The sequence below is a fragment of the Neovison vison genome, chromosome 8 (genome assembly GCF_020171115.1).
Source record: "Neovison vison isolate M4711 chromosome 8, ASM_NN_V1, whole genome shotgun sequence".
In the NCBI taxonomy this organism is placed as follows: domain Eukaryota; kingdom Metazoa; phylum Chordata; class Mammalia; order Carnivora; family Mustelidae; genus Neogale; species Neogale vison.
In genome coordinates this window covers 122918785-122936757 of record NC_058098.1, presented here as the reverse complement: position 1 = coordinate 122936757, position 17973 = coordinate 122918785, and the positions used below count along the sequence as shown (strand labels likewise).

The 17973-nt window shown below is 50.8% G+C and overlaps 3 protein-coding genes across 7 annotated transcripts; 1 reads left to right on the top strand and 2 right to left on the bottom strand.

Annotated features, from left to right (window-relative positions):
- Window positions 1-3157: 3157 nt before the first annotated feature.
- On the bottom strand, window positions 3158-7837 carry EIF2B4 (eukaryotic translation initiation factor 2B subunit delta). 4 transcript variants are annotated; one of them, XM_044261879.1, is made up of 13 exons: window positions 7788-7837; window positions 7372-7415; window positions 6911-7046; window positions 6317-6523; window positions 5959-6041; window positions 5705-5796; window positions 5353-5467; window positions 5073-5149; window positions 4801-4903; window positions 4412-4539; window positions 4109-4286; window positions 3527-3707; window positions 3158-3405 (listed from the first exon to the last, which is right to left on the bottom strand). In XM_044261879.1, exons 1-13 carry the CDS (start codon window positions 7816-7818, stop codon window positions 3206-3208), a joined length of 1575 nt encoding a protein of 524 aa, XP_044117814.1. In that variant the 5' UTR covers window positions 7819-7837; the 3' UTR covers window positions 3158-3205. The 4 variants fall into 4 exon arrangements, with proteins under 4 accessions (XP_044117814.1, XP_044117815.1, XP_044117816.1 ...); XM_044261880.1 differs by having other exon boundaries at window positions 6317-6520; XM_044261881.1 differs by lacking the exon at window positions 7788-7837 and having other exon boundaries at window positions 7372-7524.
- A 263-nt stretch (window positions 7838-8100) lies between these two features.
- On the top strand, window positions 8101-14202 carry SNX17 (sorting nexin 17). Its single transcript, XM_044261885.1, has 15 exons — window positions 8101-8272; window positions 8741-8815; window positions 10239-10356; window positions 10883-10947; window positions 11225-11335; window positions 11448-11538; window positions 11708-11795; window positions 12031-12100; window positions 12375-12467; window positions 12560-12763; window positions 12892-13017; window positions 13180-13257; window positions 13396-13470; window positions 13563-13604; window positions 13697-14202. Exons 1-15 carry the CDS (start codon window positions 8210-8212, stop codon window positions 13808-13810), a joined length of 1413 nt encoding a protein of 470 aa, XP_044117820.1. The 5' UTR covers window positions 8101-8209; the 3' UTR covers window positions 13811-14202.
- Window positions 14203-14301: 99 nt separating this feature from the next.
- ZNF513 (zinc finger protein 513) lies at window positions 14302-17657 on the bottom strand. 2 transcript variants are annotated; one of them, XM_044261883.1, is made up of 4 exons: window positions 17561-17657; window positions 17149-17310; window positions 15564-16151; window positions 14302-15472 (listed from the first exon to the last, which is right to left on the bottom strand). In XM_044261883.1, exons 1-4 carry the CDS (start codon window positions 17613-17615, stop codon window positions 14646-14648), a joined length of 1632 nt encoding a protein of 543 aa, XP_044117818.1. In that variant the 5' UTR covers window positions 17616-17657; the 3' UTR covers window positions 14302-14645. The 2 variants fall into 2 exon arrangements, with proteins under 2 accessions (XP_044117818.1, XP_044117819.1); XM_044261884.1 differs by lacking the exon at window positions 17561-17657 and adding an exon at window positions 17435-17445.
- Window positions 17658-17973: the final 316 nt, after the last annotated feature.

Below are 17973 nucleotides of genomic sequence, written 5' to 3'. Positions count from 1 at the left end.
TTAAAAGCCGGAGTAAAAGGACTCCCACCCCAACTCTTAGCGGCCTAAAGGCAAAAGTGTGCTGTGACTTAGGACCAACTTTGTGAGAACTCAAAATTTGGTGCAGATAAGGCTGCAGTTTCCCTAATAGTACTATCTTAAATGCTTGTGGGATGGACAGCTCTCAGCTTCAAACACTTCTGTAATGAGGAAATGTCTCCACTTCTGCCTCAGATTAGGCTATCTTTGACTTAACTGCAAAATCTTTTATAGTAATTATATTCATTTTTGGGATATCACATGGCTCAAAACTGAAACACAGGATATAAAGTGAAGACTCCCTTCCACCTGTCTCCACATCCGCACAATCAGTTCCTTGTTACAAATCCAAGATATTTTATATATTTATACATATAAGCAAATTTTTTGTATTTACCCTTTTAATTCAAACCGATACACTGTCCTGCATCTGGCTTCTTTTAATTGAGTGTACCTTGGAGATTGTTCCATTTCGATACACAAAAACCTTCCTCCCATTCTTTTTTATGACTGCTTAATAATGATATAAATGTAATATATAGTTGACCACAGGGTTAGAAGCCCCTACTCCTAGGCAGTGGGAAATCTGCATGTTAACTTTTTCCCCCCAAACTTAACTACTAAATAGCCTGCTGTTGACTGCAAGTCTGTAAACTGTCAACACATGATTTGCATGTCAATATGTATTATACTGTATTCTTACAATAAGCTAGAGAAAGGAAAATGTTAAGAAAATCATAAATACATTAACAGTAGTGTAACAAAAAAAAAAAAACAAAAAACCATATGTAAGTGGACCCACACAGTTAAAACCCATGTTGTTCAACAGTCAACTATAATCTGAATTAGTCCCTTGTTCTTAATGGATATTTAGGTGGTTTCCAGTCCTTTGCAGTGATAAACAATGCTGCTATAAATAACTTTGTTACCTCAAGCATGTGCAGCTATTTGGGTAGGTAGCATAAATTCCTAGAGGCAGAATTGCTGGACCAACGTTTTGGTGCATTTGTAATTTTGATTGACAGGCTATCTTTCAAATGGTCTGTTTCCCTACTTCTAATCTCTACCAGTTACCTTTCTAAAATATAGAGTTGACCCTGTGGATCCTCTGCTTAATTTTAATGATTGAGTAATATGCTCAATACATAAAAAAAACCCATGAACTGATAATCCTTTTTTAAAAAAAGAGAGAAAGACTACTAATCCACAACTACTTATTGTATGCCACAGGAAGTAAGTAGTGATCAATTCTTGGAAACTAGCAAATAAAAGGAAACATTTATCCTGTCTTTCCAGTATGAACTCTAATTCAGAATAAACAGAAGGAATTATTTTTAGAAGATTATCGGCTAGTAAATATGGAAAGAATCAGAGAATTAGGAGGAAAAATCATTTTGCATCCTCTAATGAAATAATTCAGGCAATAACCACCAGTGGTTATAAAACCACCACATGAAAACTTGGTGAGAAACTTCAAAACGTCAAACTTTAATTGGATCCACTCATCACTGAACATGGGACAAACCGCTATTATTTGCCTCCTGATGTGAGGCGATATGAAACGCAGCACCATTTACTAAGTATTCTTCCCAAAAAGTTCCCTGGAAACAGAGGGGTTAGAGGAATGAGTTAAATGATACCATATGGAAGCCAATAGTCAAATCCAGAGTGGGGAACATTTTAAGATAACTTGGTATCTGGAACAAGTCAGTGTCCTGAGAACAGGAGAGAGGCTGAGGAGACTGCTTCTGATAAACTGAATACCTACTTACCAACTGTAATGGACAGATTTGTTTGGGTCCTGATTCAAACCAACCAACTGCAAAAAAGCCAGTTTTTGAGACAAGGAAATTTGATTATGGATTCGACAATACTAAGAATTTAATAGGTGTAACAATAAAACGGTAAACTGCATTTTTTAGAGACACATACTGAGGTTTGTAGGAGTGAAATGATACAATATCTGGGATTTGCTCTAAACTAACTTCAGCAAGGGGAAAAAAAGGAAATAAAAAGAAAGCAAATGTGGCCAATCTTGATAATTATTACAGCTAGGATGGGGATTCTTAGCATAGTTCACTCTACTTCTGTTTGAAATTTTTCAATAAAACACACATAAATGTACACACAAAACCGATGACTCCCCCATTTTTTTAGGCTAACCACAATAGTTAAGACTCACAGTCTGGCCCCAGCCCAACCTACCTTTGCGTCTGTATCACTCACTCTCCACATAGGTCTCGGGTATAGCCTCACCACACCATTTTGACACTGGATTGGCCACTCTGTTTTCGCATTCAAGCTAATCCCACTGCTGATCTGCCTTCCCATTCTTTTCCAACTGGGAAACTCCCGACCCTCACTGATCACATGCTCCTTGTGAAGTCTTCTCTGCCCTTATTAGGTTTCCTGGCATCATCTGTGATTGCGTCCTAGGAACTGTTAATATAACTAGTGGAACCTCTCTCACATGCAGATACTGTCTGCTTCCACCAAGATCGGTGTTCCTCAATGGCAGATTGCATAAAAGTTAGGGGTACAGTCTCCCAATCCAGAAAGCATGAGACCACAAGCTGCTTTTGTTACTGTATTGCCCTGGACAAGTAACTCAGCCTCTCTGTGCCTCAGTTTTCTTATTTGCAAAATTTCCTTTTAGAGAGCTATCTTAACCTTCTTAAACAGATCAGAAAGGGATTATAGCAGTTTTGGACACCTAAGAAGTACTCAACACTTGGGACGCCTCGGTGGCGCAGTTGGTTGGACGACTGCCTTCGGCTCAGGGCGTGATCCTGGAGTCCCGGGATCGAGTCCCACATCGGGCTCCCAGCTCCATGGGGAGTCTGCTTCGCTCTCTGACCTTCTCCTCACTCATGCTCTCTCTCACTGTCTCTCTCTCAAATAAATAAATAAAATCTTTAAAAAAAAAAAAAAAAAAAGAAGTACTCAACACTCAAAAATATCTAAGAAGTACTCAAAACTGAAGATGAGATAATTTAACATATCAATATAAATATTAGATTAATGATCATAAAATACTAAAGATATCTCTTGGATTTGTCCCTATATTCCTCCACATATTTAGCTCAGTGTCTATAACCTAAGCGATGGCGATACTAACAGAGATACAAAGGCAGCAGAGTTGCTGAATGCACGGAGTACGTAATTTATTGACCCTGTGTTCCCCCACTCACTGGTCGCTACTCTTGACTCGTAGAACAACAGGTACAGAACTGCAAGGAATCATTCCTAGCTCTGTGATCACCAGATCCACCAGTTCCGGGGGGGTCACGTCATAGACTAGATTCAACAACCGTAGGGACAGGTGGTTCTGCCAGTTAGCCAAGGCCACATGTTCTCCTCGCTCGCACAGCAGATCATCGGGGTCACCTGCAACAGGAGACGTACCCATTTATGTCCTTTGAGAAAACAAGTTGTAATTTAACCTTCCCTCTCCCTCCCAAATCTCAGATCTTTGGAACCCTCTTTTCTGCCCTCTTGGGCTCCTTACCTAGCTCATTGGAGACAAAGGCATCAGTCTGCACACGCTCACAAAACTTGTATGTTTCACAGCAGACCAGCACTGGCACATTATGCGCTCGTGCCACCAGGGCCAGCTGCGCTGTCCCTACCCGCGACATCACGGACCCGTTGGCCAGGAGTGCATGAGCTCCCAACAGCACCTTAGAAACCTATTGTTTTGAACAGTGGAGAGGCGGAGAAAATGCGGCACGTAATTAATGCACAAAAAGGTTCCCCACTCCTCCCAAGATACCAATATTAAGACAATAACAGAATGTAATGATGGTTCTTCTTGGAAAACACCTGACCGTTGATTGACCCATTCCATCTCCCATAAGAAAATGAAACTCCAAAGTTACTCTTGCCCTGTTTTCTCTTGAGAGCTGCTAGTTTACTGTCCTTACAGTAACAACATTGCTAGACCATGCTGAAGCTGCTTTTCCTATTAAATAGAAACAAAGCTATAAAATTCTAGTATATTTAAATAATCATAACCTTGGGAAGATGGGATTATGTCTACACCACTACATCCTTTACCTCCAACTTCAGAGTCCCTTTCCTCTGCTCTCACCTCTGGGAGCACATAGGAGGCTGCAGAAATCAGCAGGTAGGAGGCAGGGACCCCAGCACGGACCAGAAAACGTAGTGTGTGCCTTCCCTCCAGCCATGGCCGGCTGTCCACCACTACCACCCGAAACCGCCGGTCATTAGCCCAAGCCTCCTGAAGAATTCGGGATACCAGAGATGAGCTGGAGTGAATGGAGAGGAGGATTCAGGTACAGATGTCACAAACCGACAGCCAGCCAGCTCACTACTAAAAGGCAAAGGGGCAGTCCCTTCTTCCAATTTCTCAGTCATAGGGTCTGGACCGTACCATCCATATACGAGGATCACATCTCCATTACTGATCTTCTTAAAAGCAAAGCAGGAAATTGCCTTAGCTGCGAGCACAATCTTCTCTTGCACATACCGATCAATGGCTGCTCGAAGTTCCGACTTGGCCTAAATGGATTAAAATGCTTAGGGAACAAGAAATGGACACATTTCTTCCTCTGATTATTATGCCAAATGCCAGAGTATGTGCACAAGGATGGATTCAAAGGGGGCCAAATGGGGGCCCAAGGGTGGCACAAGTCAGACACCCCAACCACTTCCTTAATGCTGGACCAGGGCAGAATGGCCTCACTGTCCCTTCTGGGAGTCCTGAAAGTTTCTCAGCTGTACCCTCAGGTGCATGCCTTGCTCATTCCATATAGTCATCACCTCTTCTTCCCGCTTGGAGCTGCTCACACCCGTGATCTCCTTGTTAAGGAACTTGATGGCGTTGTACATGCTTGCTGACAAAGGACGGCACTGAGCCAGGAAGCTACAAAGACAATACCTCACGTTTGTGCGACTCTACGACTTATGTTTGTACTTAAAAATGTTTTCTCTAAAGACAGAAAATAGAAAAATGAAACGAGATAAGAGCAAGAGAAAGGGTACAAGAAGAGAGCGAGGGGAGGCGGGAGCAGACTCGAAGTGGTTGTCCTTACCTGAAATAGGGCTTTAGTTTATTCACTAGGTCCCTTGAGAGTTCTTCATTGGGAGGTGTTGTGTAATCCTGAATCACCTACAGGATACACACAGTGATCAGCAAAATGTCCCCTAATAAAGGTCTCTGAAAGTGGGCAGTAGGTTATGTTTCACTGAGCCAAGTGTTCTGAGGGTAGAGTCATTCCCTCTGTCCCCCAGAGATTACTTCAGGGGAGAGGAAGCTGGGGTAGTGTTGGGGAAGGTGGGGTTGGGTCATAGAGGGAACAGGACGGGGCATACCTGCTGCAAGGCACGAAGCAGGGCAATACACCGGGCATTGGAGCCACTGACCAGACCCTGGGAGTACTGCAGGCCGAGTCGCACCATGGCTGGGTGGATCACAGAGGATGGGATGCTGATGGGATGGCGGTGTCACACACTTTGCAAGGGAGCTTGAGCACCTACTGCCCAGCTGCTCCTGATGAAAAGGAACTTCCTTCACTAGCACAGACACCCCCATATCCTCTATAGAGTTTTGCCTTGTGTGCAGGCTTCTTCCCCCAGACCCCATCTCAAATTTCCAGGCACTTTCAATACTGAGTCACCGAAACTCCTAGAATTTAAAAGTTGTGACAGTTTCATGGGATCCTACCTCATATACTGAGTCAGAGAGTTTTGTCTGCTGTACTGGGGTAGATGGGAAAAAAGACTGACTTTGGATCCATAATCGTTTCGTGTAGGAACCTTGACAAAACGGGAACAGGAGCAGTGGAAAGCAAGTAAATAGTAAGGCTACTTTGCCCCAAATACCCATTCTTCTCCAGGGTCTCCCTTTGCCTTGATCACCTCCCCCAACACCCCATCTCCCTTAGGCAATTTCTGGCACACACCAAAACCACTTCCTACCTGTTGTTGCTCTGGTTTTTTAGCAAGCCTTCTCAGAAGTGTGAGGTCATCGACCTGAGTGTGTTCAGGCAGACGCTTTACTCCTAAAAGATAATGACCATGTTTTCAAGACACTGTAGGTAATAAAAAGAAATCTGCTTCTAAGGGAAAAGCGACATCAAGAAAAACTGAATAGGGAGAGGGGAAAAGCAAGGGAGAAAAGAAGAGAAGAAACGGAGACAGGATGAGGTTGAAGGGGGAATTTTAGCTCTTGGTCCCAAGGCAAAGAATGAGAAGGAAGAGCTGTTTACCATAGGGAAGCCTGAGCTAACACAAGAATTAAAATCGAAATAGAGGTCTCGAGATGAAGGGAAGGTACCTGAGGGGGTTTCTCCAGCTGTGCTGGGGCAGGCCCGAGGAGGTGGCCCTCCTTGTTCCCCTTTCCTTGCCTGTTTCAGGGCCCGCTCAGCCTCCTGCTTAGCTCGCCGTTCAGCACGAAGTTCAGCTTTACTTCGACCAGTTGGAACCTTCTCCCCAGCAGTAGCCAGCTGACTGCCTGGTCCTGGCAGTTCTTTGGTTGGGCCTACTAACAACAGAAAAAATAGGTGCCCAAGCCCCAGGCAGGTAGTATCTACCTGTGCCCCAGCCAAAGTTTCTATGCTTATATAAATTTCCTCAAAGGATGCCTGGGTGGCTCAGTCCCTTAGACCCCTGCCTTCAGCTCAGGTCATGATCCCAGGGTCCTGGGATGGTGTCCTGCATCCGCCTCCTTGGTCAGCAGGGAGCCTGCTTCTCCCTCTGCCTGCAGCTCTCCCTGCTTGTGCATGCCCTCTTTCTGGCAAAGAAATAAAATCCTAAATAAACTTCTTTGCTTTTCACTTGCTCAAAACAGCTCTGTTTGTCCTGTTTCCCTCTCTTCTCCCACACACATCTACCAGTTCCACACCCCACCCCTTTAAAAAAGCCCCCGCACCTTGACACTGGGCTGCAGGTACAGCAGAGCCAGTTTCTGGTTCTGCTCCCTTTTCCTCCTTCCGTTTCTTCTTCTGCTGTTTCTTTTCCTTCCGAAGCTGCAGCTTCTCTTCTTGGGTCATCTCCCTCCCCGCTGCCTGAGACATAGACATAGAATACTGCTCTTCCCCAACAATGCCAAAGACGATAAAACACTACTGGTGCCTTCCAAGGTTTCTATAAGGTAAAGCCCCTAATGCTCTCTAACTCTAACCAGCTAGCTATTACAAGCTTACATCCCATACAGATCGAAGGTTCTTCTTCAGGATCAGAGTCCTATACTGTTAGGGCTGAAAAAATTCTGTAAAACCTGGCTTTCCTGAGAAATAAAGTGAAACGGGGATGGAGGCTGGGGCGGAACGAAGCTGACACAGCCTTCTGCGTAGAACCTAACAGGCGTTTTGGGAGGGCACCCTCACTTACCCCAGGCCGAGTAGAAAGCTCCGCCTTCATCCCAGACCCCGAGTCTGCATCAGAAAACAGGTCACAAAGTGAGCCAGAGAGGCTCCGGGAGGGTTTGGAGGGGCTCGTACCCGGCGCGGCTGGCTGCTGGGTCGGCATGACCACAGCTCAGCCGCCAGGCGGGAGACAAGCCAGGGATCCGCGTGGGGACGCAGTGCGCGGCAGGATCAAAAGGAAGGCGGAGGAGGCAGCCGGGAGGGGCCCCCACCCGAGCCAGCCGGTACGCGGCGCGAAGCTGCGCCCCAGGCACTACACCCCAGAGTCCGGAGAGGCGCCGGAACCGAACGACGGGACCCAGAAGGACTCAGGGCTCGGCCGCAGCCTCCTGGCGCCCGGCCGCTCGCTTACCTGTTAGCGCGCCCCCGCCCTTCACTCACCCTCACGAACAGCCACAGCCACGGCAGCCATCACCCTCGATCCTAGGCTCCGCCTGCCGCAGTCCTTGGGCCTACAGCGCCACCTGGGCAGACACCCGGGGCGCGCAGCCCTCGGCGGACTACAATCTCCGACGTGCACTGGGGCTCCGCCCCGGGCTACGGGAACCGAGGAGGTCCTTCTCAGCTTTGGTTCCCAGGCGTGGCAGTGGGCTCTTGCACTTTAGACTACAATTCCCAGCATGCCGGGGGAGCTGCGCCCAGAGCGGACGTCCCACCACCCTTCCCATCCCCGATCCCAGGCCCCCGCCCCCCCCCAAAATGGCGAGTGAGACAGCGGGGACTCGCTGAGTGGCGGAGGCAAGCGTGTAAAGCCGCTGCGGCCCTGTCAGTCCGGAGCCCACCTGGGCCCTGCCGCAGGGAACATGCACTTTTCCATTCCTGAAACCGAGTCCCGCAGCGGGGACAGCGGCGGCTCCGCCTACGTGGTGAGGAGCGGCCGGAGCCGGGCCGGGCAGGGGCGGGGATAACGGGCCAGAGCCCTCTCTGAGCGGCCTCCGAGGCCTGGGCCGCCACCCTTGGGGCCTGGTCCCAGGCCGCCGACTCCCGACGGCCTTCTTGGGATCTTATATCCCATCTCAGATTCGTCCAAAGGTCGCCCTAGCTCCTTCAGGTCCTTTGTTTCCCCGCGTCGTCTCCCTCTGTCTGGGCCGCGGCCACTCTGGTGGGCGTCACTGGCCTCTTGGGAGGGAGACTGCTGCATGAGCTCCCGAGTTGACCCCCGGCTGGTCCTTATGCTCTAGGACCCACCCCTGGGGTAAACAGACTAATAAACCCTCGGACGATCTCGGTGTGTTACCTAGACGGAGCTGGTGCCAGACGACTTCTGGCCACGGTTTTCAAGGGGGTTGCCCAGGCCGCGACCCTATAATGTTTGCCTGCTTTTGTGTCTTCAGGCCTATAACATTCACGTGAATGGAGTCCTGCATTGCCGGGTGCGCTACAGCCAGCTCCTGGGGCTGCACGAGCAGGTGGGACCAGTACCCCTGCCTTGAGGCAGCTTTTAAGCCCTTTCCTACACTTGGGCATCGTTATCTTCATTTTCCCCCTCTTGGCTCTCTCCTAGGCTGTGTAGTTTTCCTTTAATCACTGCTACTGGGAAAGGTCTGGTGCTTTATCTTACCGATTGACATTTCCGGGGAACTCCCTAAGAAGCTCGCTGTCTTGCTGCTTTAACTGCTTCTCTTTATACTCACATCCGCCTTTCTGCTTTCCTGTCCTCAGTCTTCCTTCACCCTTTGCCCGTGCATGAAAAAAGCGACCTCCTCCCTCTGCTGCCAGAGTACATTTCTTCTGCCATCTGAACTACAGCTTGAAATTCTTTTTCCTTCTCATACAAATCATTCACGGAGCCTTCTGTGTTCTTTAGCTCATTTCAGTGGGCCTAACTGTTCAGTTATCTTTATGTATCTCTGATGCAGTGTTTCTGTGTTATCCTCAGCAGATTGCAAGCTCTATTCAACTCAGTAGTGTGTCCTGGTTCTACTGATAACTAGCTGTGCAACCCTGAGCAGTTACTTAATTTCTTTGGGCCTTAGTTTCTTTTCTTTTTTCTTTTCTTTTCTTTTTTTTCTAAGATTTTATTTATCTATCTGACAGAGAAATCACAAGTGGTCAAAGAGGCAGGCAGAGAGAGGGGGGAAGCCGACTCCCTGCCGAGCAGAGGACCCTGAGATCACTACCTGAGCCGAAGGCAGAGGCTTAACCCACTGAGCCACCCAGGCATCCTGGGCCTTAGTTTCTAAGACTGAAAAATGCATTTGTTGGTCTGCAGAGTCCCTTTAAGTCTTTTTTTTTTCTTTTAAGATTTTATTTATTTGACAGATCACAAGTAGTCATAGAAGCAGGAAGAGAGAAAGGGGTAAGCAGGCTCCCTGCTGAGCACAGACCCAGATGTGGGGCTCTATCCCACGACCCTGAGATCATGACCTGAGCTGAAGGCAGAGGCTTAACCCACTGAGCCACCCAGGCGCTCCTCCCTTTAAGTCTTAACATATTTTGTGAATGTATTAGCTGTACTTAACTGGGAACATAAATTTTTCTTTTAAAGTTCTTTGCTTCTGGTGAGGGTTCAATGAACACGGTCTTGCTGAATAAAGAGTTCCCTAGGCCCTGGCCCTATACAAACCCTACCCACACTGTGAAGGGCCTGACTTGTACATAGTAAGATGGGAAAGAACTTAATATTTGGGACAGAAGAATGGCTCCACTGGGATGCTACCTCTGCCAGAGGAATGATTTCCTGGATCACCAGGGTAGATGGGGCCGGGGCAGGGTTGGAGAGATGGCGGCTGAGGGAAGGGAAGAGGAACCCAAAAGAACACTGTGAGTGTGGATTGCCTCTTCTCATTTGCTGTGTTTTATGTGAAGGGTTGTATCTCTTTCCCCAAATAGCTTCGGAAGGAGTATGGGGCCAATGTTCTTCCTGCATTTCCCCCAAAGAAGCTTTTCTCTCTGACACCTGCTGAGGTAGAACAGAGGAGAGAGCAGTTGGAGAAGTACATGCAAGCTGGTGAGTGGTTGAAGGGAACTTGAGGCTGTTTAGAGAGCTGTGGGAAGAGACTCAAAACCGCTGGTTCTGTAGACGGGCCTGAATTAATTTCTACAGCTGGGGAGCCTCTTGTTTGATCTATTAATTAGGAAAAGTAAATAACACACAAGGATGGTCTAGGTATCAGCAAAGCAATTTGGCCAATAGACTAATACAGTTCAGAAATACCAGTGTAACACTTCATAGTCTTAAAGCAGTTTAGATGGGTGGGGGAGAACTTAATTTGTATCTGACGTGCTTTAGATTAACATCATTGTTATTTCCCCAGTGCTATAGACTGGACTCAACTAGATGGCAGCCAAGGGTGGGGCAGGTGAAGAATATTTGCAAACAGTGAGTGAGGTGAAGCCAGCTGGGGGATATAATAGGCCATCATCAGCCCAGGAAATGGGGTATGGGGGGAACCTACCAAGAAAAGAACTGGCGGGGGGGGGGTAGTCAAGAGGGAGTCCTAAGTTACTGGAATAGTGTTCTCTTGTCCCCACAGTTCGACAAGACCCGCTGCTTGGGAGCAGTGAGACCTTCAACAGCTTCCTGCGTCGGGCACAACAGGTAAGGCTCTGGGTGGGAACGAGATTTAAGGGAAAGGACTTTTCTATAGGGCCATGGCATTTTAAGGCAGTGGCTACATAAGAGTCATCCTGGTACCTTTTTTTATGGGAGGGGGCTTCTGCTGTACCAGTGAAATCAAGGAAACCCAGCCTGTAATTAAGCAACTAAGAATAAAGACACTAGAAGGACCTAGAAATAGAGTCAGGAATGGGTCAGACTTGGACGCTGGGCAAGCATTAACAAGGCTTGTTATGTACTTTATGTATGTTCACTCCAGGAGACACAGCAGGTCCCCACCGAGGAGGTTTCCTTGGAAGTGCTACTCAGCAATGGGCAGAAAGTTCTGGTCAATGTGCTAACTTCGGATCAGACTGAAGATGTCCTAGAGGTGAGGCACTTGTTCTTCACGGCCCCACCTCCTCTGCACCCCCAGGATCCCAGGTTTGGGAGTGAATAGAACGAGCCAGTATGATGAGCTGTACTTGCTTCCCTGTCCCCAGGCCGTGGCTGCAAAGCTGGATCTTCCGGATGACTTGATCGGATACTTTAGTCTCTTTCTAGTTCGAGAGAAAGAGGACGGAACCTTTTCTTGTGAGTTTCTATGGACATGACTTCTTCCCTGTGCTTCTAGTAGTGAATTTGCCCTGCTAATTCCTCCCCAAATCTGACATTTCCTCAGGGCTCCTCTCTTGATTTTTCTCCCCTTGAGTCTTATATTTCCTTTTTTTCTTTTTTTTTTTTTTTACCTTTTAACCCATAGTCGTCCGGAAGTTGCAAGAGTTTGAGCTGCCTTATGTGTCTGTTACCAGTCTTCGGAGTCAAGAGTATAAGATTGTGCTAAGGAAGAGGTCAGGGCTGGGCTTGGAGAAGGGGGAGGGTGCTGCTGGTGATTACTGGGCCATGTACTGAGACAGAGTAACCTGGACAAGGGGGTAGTGCTTGGTGATACTACCAGGCCTCTCAAGCTTCCTCCCACTATACCACCCTACTACCCGGTAGTTCTAGATTGCTATTTTCTATTCCACCTCTCTTGCCTTACCCCAGCTTAGCCCCGTTACCCCTTTCCACCCCTTGGCCTCACAGTTATTGGGACTCTGCCTATGACGACGATGTCATGGAGAACCGGGTTGGCCTGAACCTGCTTTATGCTCAGGTGAGCTTGAAGCTGCCTCAGAACCCTTCCCCTGAAACAGATACTGGTGTCCCACTCCGCTGAGGAAACTCTTCATGTCTTTACACCCAGTTCACGGGAAAGTTCCTAGAATACTATCAGGGCACCTGGCACTCTCCCTACTTTGTAAGCTGATATAGTCAAGGACTTACTCAAGCATGGGGCTAAGGGTCAGGCTGGACAGAGGTAACTGGACACTTCTCCTTGGACCTCTGATTGGAAGCCCCAAACCCCCCACCCGTTGTCTCCACTGTAGACGGTATCAGACATCGAGCGTGGGTGGATTCTGGTCACCAAGGAGCAGCACCGGCAGCTCAAATCTCTGCAAGAGAAGGTCTCCAAGAAGGAGGTGAGCCTGCTTTTCTGTCTCCTTCCAAGGGTTGTTTTCTGACTCACCCTACTTCCCCTCCTGACACGTCCGGCTTGGTGACTGGGTTTCAGTTCCTGCGGCTGGCGCAGACCCTGCGGCACTATGGCTACTTGCGCTTTGATGCCTGTGTGGCTGACTTCCCAGAGAAGGACTGTCCCGTGGTGGTGAGCGCAGGCAACAGTGAGCTCAGCCTCCAGCTCCGCCTGCCTGGCCAGCAACTCCGCGAAGGTTCCTTCCGGGTCACCCGCATGCGGTGCTGGCGCGTCACCTCCTCTGTGAGTTGGGGTAGGCCTTTGGGATGGTGGTCTGGCAAGCCTTGAGCTTCAGGAGTGGGCTGCAGTTGATTAAAGAGGGAGACAGATGGGCCGGAACAATCTCAGCCTAACTCTCTTCTCTCTCCCAGGTGCCACTGCCCAGTGGAGGCACAAGCAGCCCAGGCCGGGGCCGGGGTGAGGTGCGCCTGGAACTGGCTTTTGAATACCTCATGAGCAAGGACCGGCTACAGTGGGTCACCATCACCAGCCCCCAGGTGTGAGCCCACCCTCAGGCCTCCTCTGGAGCCCATTGCACCGTCTCTTAGATACCCAAGTCTAGGGCTTCCAGGACTCCATGTGAGTGGGAGCCCTTGTCTTAGGGGTGCTGGGCTCAGGATGACCACTCTAGTCAGGCTGAGCTCTCTTCTTGCCCTCAGGCCATCATGATGAGTATCTGCTTGCAGTCCATGGTAGATGAATTGATGGTGAAGAAATCTGGTGGCAGCATCAGGAAGGTAAGGAACAGGTGTGGACCAAACAGCTGAGTTTTTATGCTCTCCCTGCCTCTTGTCCTGGGTATGAAGCTTCTCCCAAGAGGGAGAAGTGATGGAAAATCCAAAAGGATCCTACTCTAATCAGCACTTCATCCCTAGATGCTGCGCAGGCGAGTGGGGGGCACCCTGAAACGCTCAGACAGCCAGCAAGCAGTGAAGTCCCCACCCCTGCTTGTAAGTATCACTTTCTCGTCAGTACCCCACCCGCCAGCCTTGCCTTATTTCCCCTGCTGAGGTCTCTGACACCTCCGCCTCCTCTTCCTCAGGAGTCACCTGATGCCAGCCGGGAGTCCATGGTCAAACTCTCAGTGAGTTTCCCATGTGGGTTGGTGAGGTTGGTGTTGGTAGGGGATCTCAGGGAGGCTTGAGCCCTCTGACCCCAACCCTGCCTTTGTTACAGAGCAAGCTGAGTGCCGTGAGCTTGCGGGGGATTGGCAGTCCCAGCACAGATGCCAGTGCCAGTGATGTCCACGGCAATTTTGCCTTCGAGGGCATTGGAGATGAGGATCTGTGATCTCCAGTGCTCAGATGTCTGCCCTCTACCCCGGAGGAATGTTCAGAAACTTGCCCTGTGCCTGTATCCCCCAAGCCAGGGGGGTCTTTTCCTTCCTTCCTTCCCCTTTCTTCTCTTGGCCAGGGGCTTCCTAACCCACCTTCCCGTCCACCCCCTGGGCTGGCTGCACAAAGGAGTGTTCTCTCTTTTCAGAGCTGGCCCTCAATGCCAAATTAGCATTTAGTATTTTGCACAGAGTCCGAGGGACCATGGCTACCTGCCTTGGGGAGGAACTGCAGTTTCCCCTGGGGCTGCTTCTGGCTTCTCGGGGCCATGGGCCAAGGGGATGGGCAGAGGTCTATGTACGGTCTGGCCCAACTCCCCGTCATTAAACTCAGCCTGACTGCTGCCTACCTCTGGTTCCCTTTCACTGCCCCTGCCCCCCCATCACAGCACAGACTGCTGCGCTAAGGGTAAGGTGCTTGCCACTGCCAATTCAGCATAGACATGGCTTTGTTAGTGTTTCCTTTATTATAAAGCACTGAAATAAGTTAAATAAACAGGTGGGAGGCTGGGCAATCCCCCAGCCAGTTCCTCTCCTGCCCCTAGGAGCAGTGGAGGTGAACATAGGGCCCTTCTCACTGAGCTCATGAAGTGCATCAGTCAAGGCAAGGCCCCCTGGTCCATATGGGCCCCTCGCCCATGGGGTCTGAGCTGGTCCATATAGTGCCTAGGTTAGTCTGTGGAGCCCCTGGCCAGCGGGGGAGGAAGTAGGAGGTGGCTTCTGGTCCATCTGTATAAAACGTACAGGAGAGGCAGGTCTAATCCATAGGGCCCTGAGGGAGAAGGACCTAGTTCAGGGCGAGTCCGTATGGAGAGCCCGGCTACCAGCGGCACTCAAAGCTGTCGGACCCCGAGAGCTCAACACAGAGGAGGGGCTGTGAGCTGGGGCCCAGCCCTCAGAGGCAGAGAGGCCAGGCCCTCCTGCCCCACCATGGCCATGCACCTTCTGGTGGCGTTTGTAGTTGTCCCAGTGGCCTGTGGTGTAGGCGCAGGTGGCACAGCGGAAGGGCTTCTCGCCTGTGTGCCGCAGCATGTGGCGTTTGAGGTTCATGCTCTGATTGCAGCTGTAGTTACAAAGGCTACACCGAAAAGGTTTGTCCCCAGAGTGGATGCGACCATGACGCTTGAGGTTGGCCAGGTTGCCACAGGCATAGGGGCAGAGGGGGCACTTGTAGGGCTTCTCTCCTGTGTGGACGCGCTGGTGCCGTTTCAGGTTATCCAGATGAGCAGAGGCATAGGGACAGCGGGCACAGCGAAAGGGCTTCTCGCCACTGTGCGTCTTCATATGCCGGGCCAGGTGGTTGGGATAGTGAGTGGCAAAGGGGCAGAGGCTACAAGCAAAGCCTTTGTCACTGGGGCCTTGGGGCCCCCCACTGGCACCCCCTCCAGCCTCTCCTCGCATGCAGCGCCCACACATGGCAGCTCCCAGCCGACTACCCTCGCCCTCCTCCAGCTCCTGTCCACAGTTCCGGCAGGTCCAAGGGAACAGCAGCTCTGGCAGTGGTTCTGAGCCAGTCCCACAGAGGCCCTCCCCTTCACCCCGCAGCTGCCCACAGTCCGGCAGGAAACTGGCACCACCTGGTGGCACATGGAGGCTCAAATCTGGAAGCAGCAGAGCATCTGTGGGGACAATGAGACCTGAGCTATGAATCCAAGTATCCCTAAGGCCACCCACCCATGTCCAAGGTTCTTTTGGTTTCTGGCTTTTTACCTTCAGGTCGCCGGGGCACTGCCCCCTCCTGCTCTGTGGGACTGGGAGGCCGGGTGGGACGTGGAGCACAGCAGCGGAAGCCACAGGTCGGGCAGGGAGGAGTGGGGGGCCCCGCGTGGGTACGCTGATGCCGCCTCAGGTTGCCCAGGCTGCTGCAGGCAAAGGGGCAGTGGGGACAGCGGTAGGGCTTCTCGCCAGTGTGGGTGCGGGTATGTCGCGTCAGGTTGACGAGCTGGGCTGAGGCGTAGGGGCAGCGGCCACAGCGGAACGGCTTCTCCCCGCTGTGTGTCTGCATGTGCCGCTTCAGGTGGCTCGAGTAGTGGGACACGAAGGCGCAGAGGCGGCATGAGTACAGTAGCCGTGGGGGCAGCGGGGGCCCCCCACCCGGCCCTCCTGCCCCACAACACGGCCCCTCACCTGTCGGCCCCCCACACAGCTGGCAGGCTGGGCCTGGCCTCTCACCCCTGGCCTCCCCTGGACCCCTGGCTGGTTCCTCAACTTCACTCTCAGCACTTAATGGCCGGCCGCCCCCAGACTCGTCATCACTCAGCCCGTAGGGAAGCCCAGGCCTGGCCCCCAGAGAGTCTCCTGCCAAGACAGACATGAGAAGAGACATCAGTGTGGGGTAGGACCAGGCTCCAAATTCGCTTTCTCAGTGGTGTCTCCCCACCCCTCGCCCTTGCTTGGCCCCACCCTTCACTTCAGTGATCCTGAAAATTCAATATGAATTACCTGCTTCTGAGCCTGTACTAACCTAGTGATGACAGCTGTACCTAATTCCACTGCACAGAAAAAGATCAAAGGCTCACAGTGGACCACAGGTTGAAATGAATCAATACTTAATTAGCTGATTTTTGAGATAAGAAATTAAAATGAAAATACACAAGGCAGAAGCCTGAGACCTTATTCTAAGCCCTGTATTAGGAAGGTCCTTTTTAGTATAGAGCTGATTATATAATAAAAACTATGTCAGGAGTGAGGCAAAATCTAGAGAGAAGTGGAAACAAAGTAATGTACCTAAAAGATTTTCTTTTACATGGATTCCCTCAATGATTTTCAAAAACATCCTTTGTATAGGTGGCATAAGTGGGTAGATGGTGCACCAAATTAGGATGGGGTGATGTTAAGATTGACAGGGAAAAGGAATGTTCAAGAACACTTGGGGGTAGGGACCAAAACCTCAATAGAAAAGGGTTTATGCTGCAGGTGAAAGGCAGATTAGGCACAACTTAATTTCAACAAGAAGTTGTTTCCCTGACCCTCTTAAACTTCATATAAAGAACGTGCTAGGCAGGAGAACAAGGTTATTAAAAAGGACATTAACTTTTAACCAGTTGTTCCATGTGATTCATCCACTGTCCTATTCATACCACCTTTGGACCAGGCCCCAGAACTTCACCTCAACAAAGTGATGGAGCTCACTGGACCATTAGGCAAGTGAAAAAATATCTAGCTCAAATCTAAAATCATCCCTAGGTTGTGGCACTGTTTCATGTTTTGCTCACTGGCACTAAATCCTAACCCGCCTCTTGAAGGGCTGAAGTTCCAGCGGCCACTAATCCTTGACCAAATCCCTCAAACCCACCTTCAGAGTCTCTCTCGAAGCCCATGAGCTGGTCGCTGTTGCCGTCACCTTCCTCCTCTTCCTCTTCCTCTTCCTCCTCAAACTCCAGATCCTGGCCTAGTAGCAAATCACTCTCCAATACGAGGGCCCCGGGTCCTTCGTCGAGGGAGTCTTCGGTATCCACTGAAGAAGGGAGGGGGCTTGTAGATTCTCCCTCAGGAACCGAGCCCATCATCCGCACCCCGGGAGCTAGCCTTCGAAGCCCGTACTTCCCGAACTCGCAGACCCTCTCGGGTTCCCTTAGTACCTCGGTAGGAAGCTAGGAGTCCAGATCGCCCACCCCATCCCTCAGGAGTCCCCCTCCACCCCGACCTGCACCCACTCCACTGACCCCACCCCCGCTCCTCCCCCCTCGCGGCCCCTGACCCCTGACCTTTGACCCCCTCGCATTTCACGGGCTGCGGGTGGCTCTGCTTCCTTCGGGGCATCGTGACCGGCTCCAGCCCGACGCGCCTCCGGCCTGCGGCCGCCCGGCCCCGCCCCTCCCAGTCCGGCCTGCCCGCCCGCCCTTCTTCTCAGGGCCCGCGGGCCGCCTTCATGCAGCGGCGCGGGCCCCGGGCAGCCCCCGGCCCTGGCCCCGGCGCCCAGCTCAGGCCGCTCCCGCCGCCGCCGCCGCGTCCATTCATGGAGCCCCCTACCCCCCCCCCTACGGAGACCAGCTGGTACCTCCGTCCTCGCTTCCGCTTCCGCTGCCGCAGAGCCACACGGGACTCGTAGTCCGTGGAAAGCAGAAGCGGGGAAAACGTCCACAGCATGACCAGGAAGTGATTGTGACGAAAGGAAGCG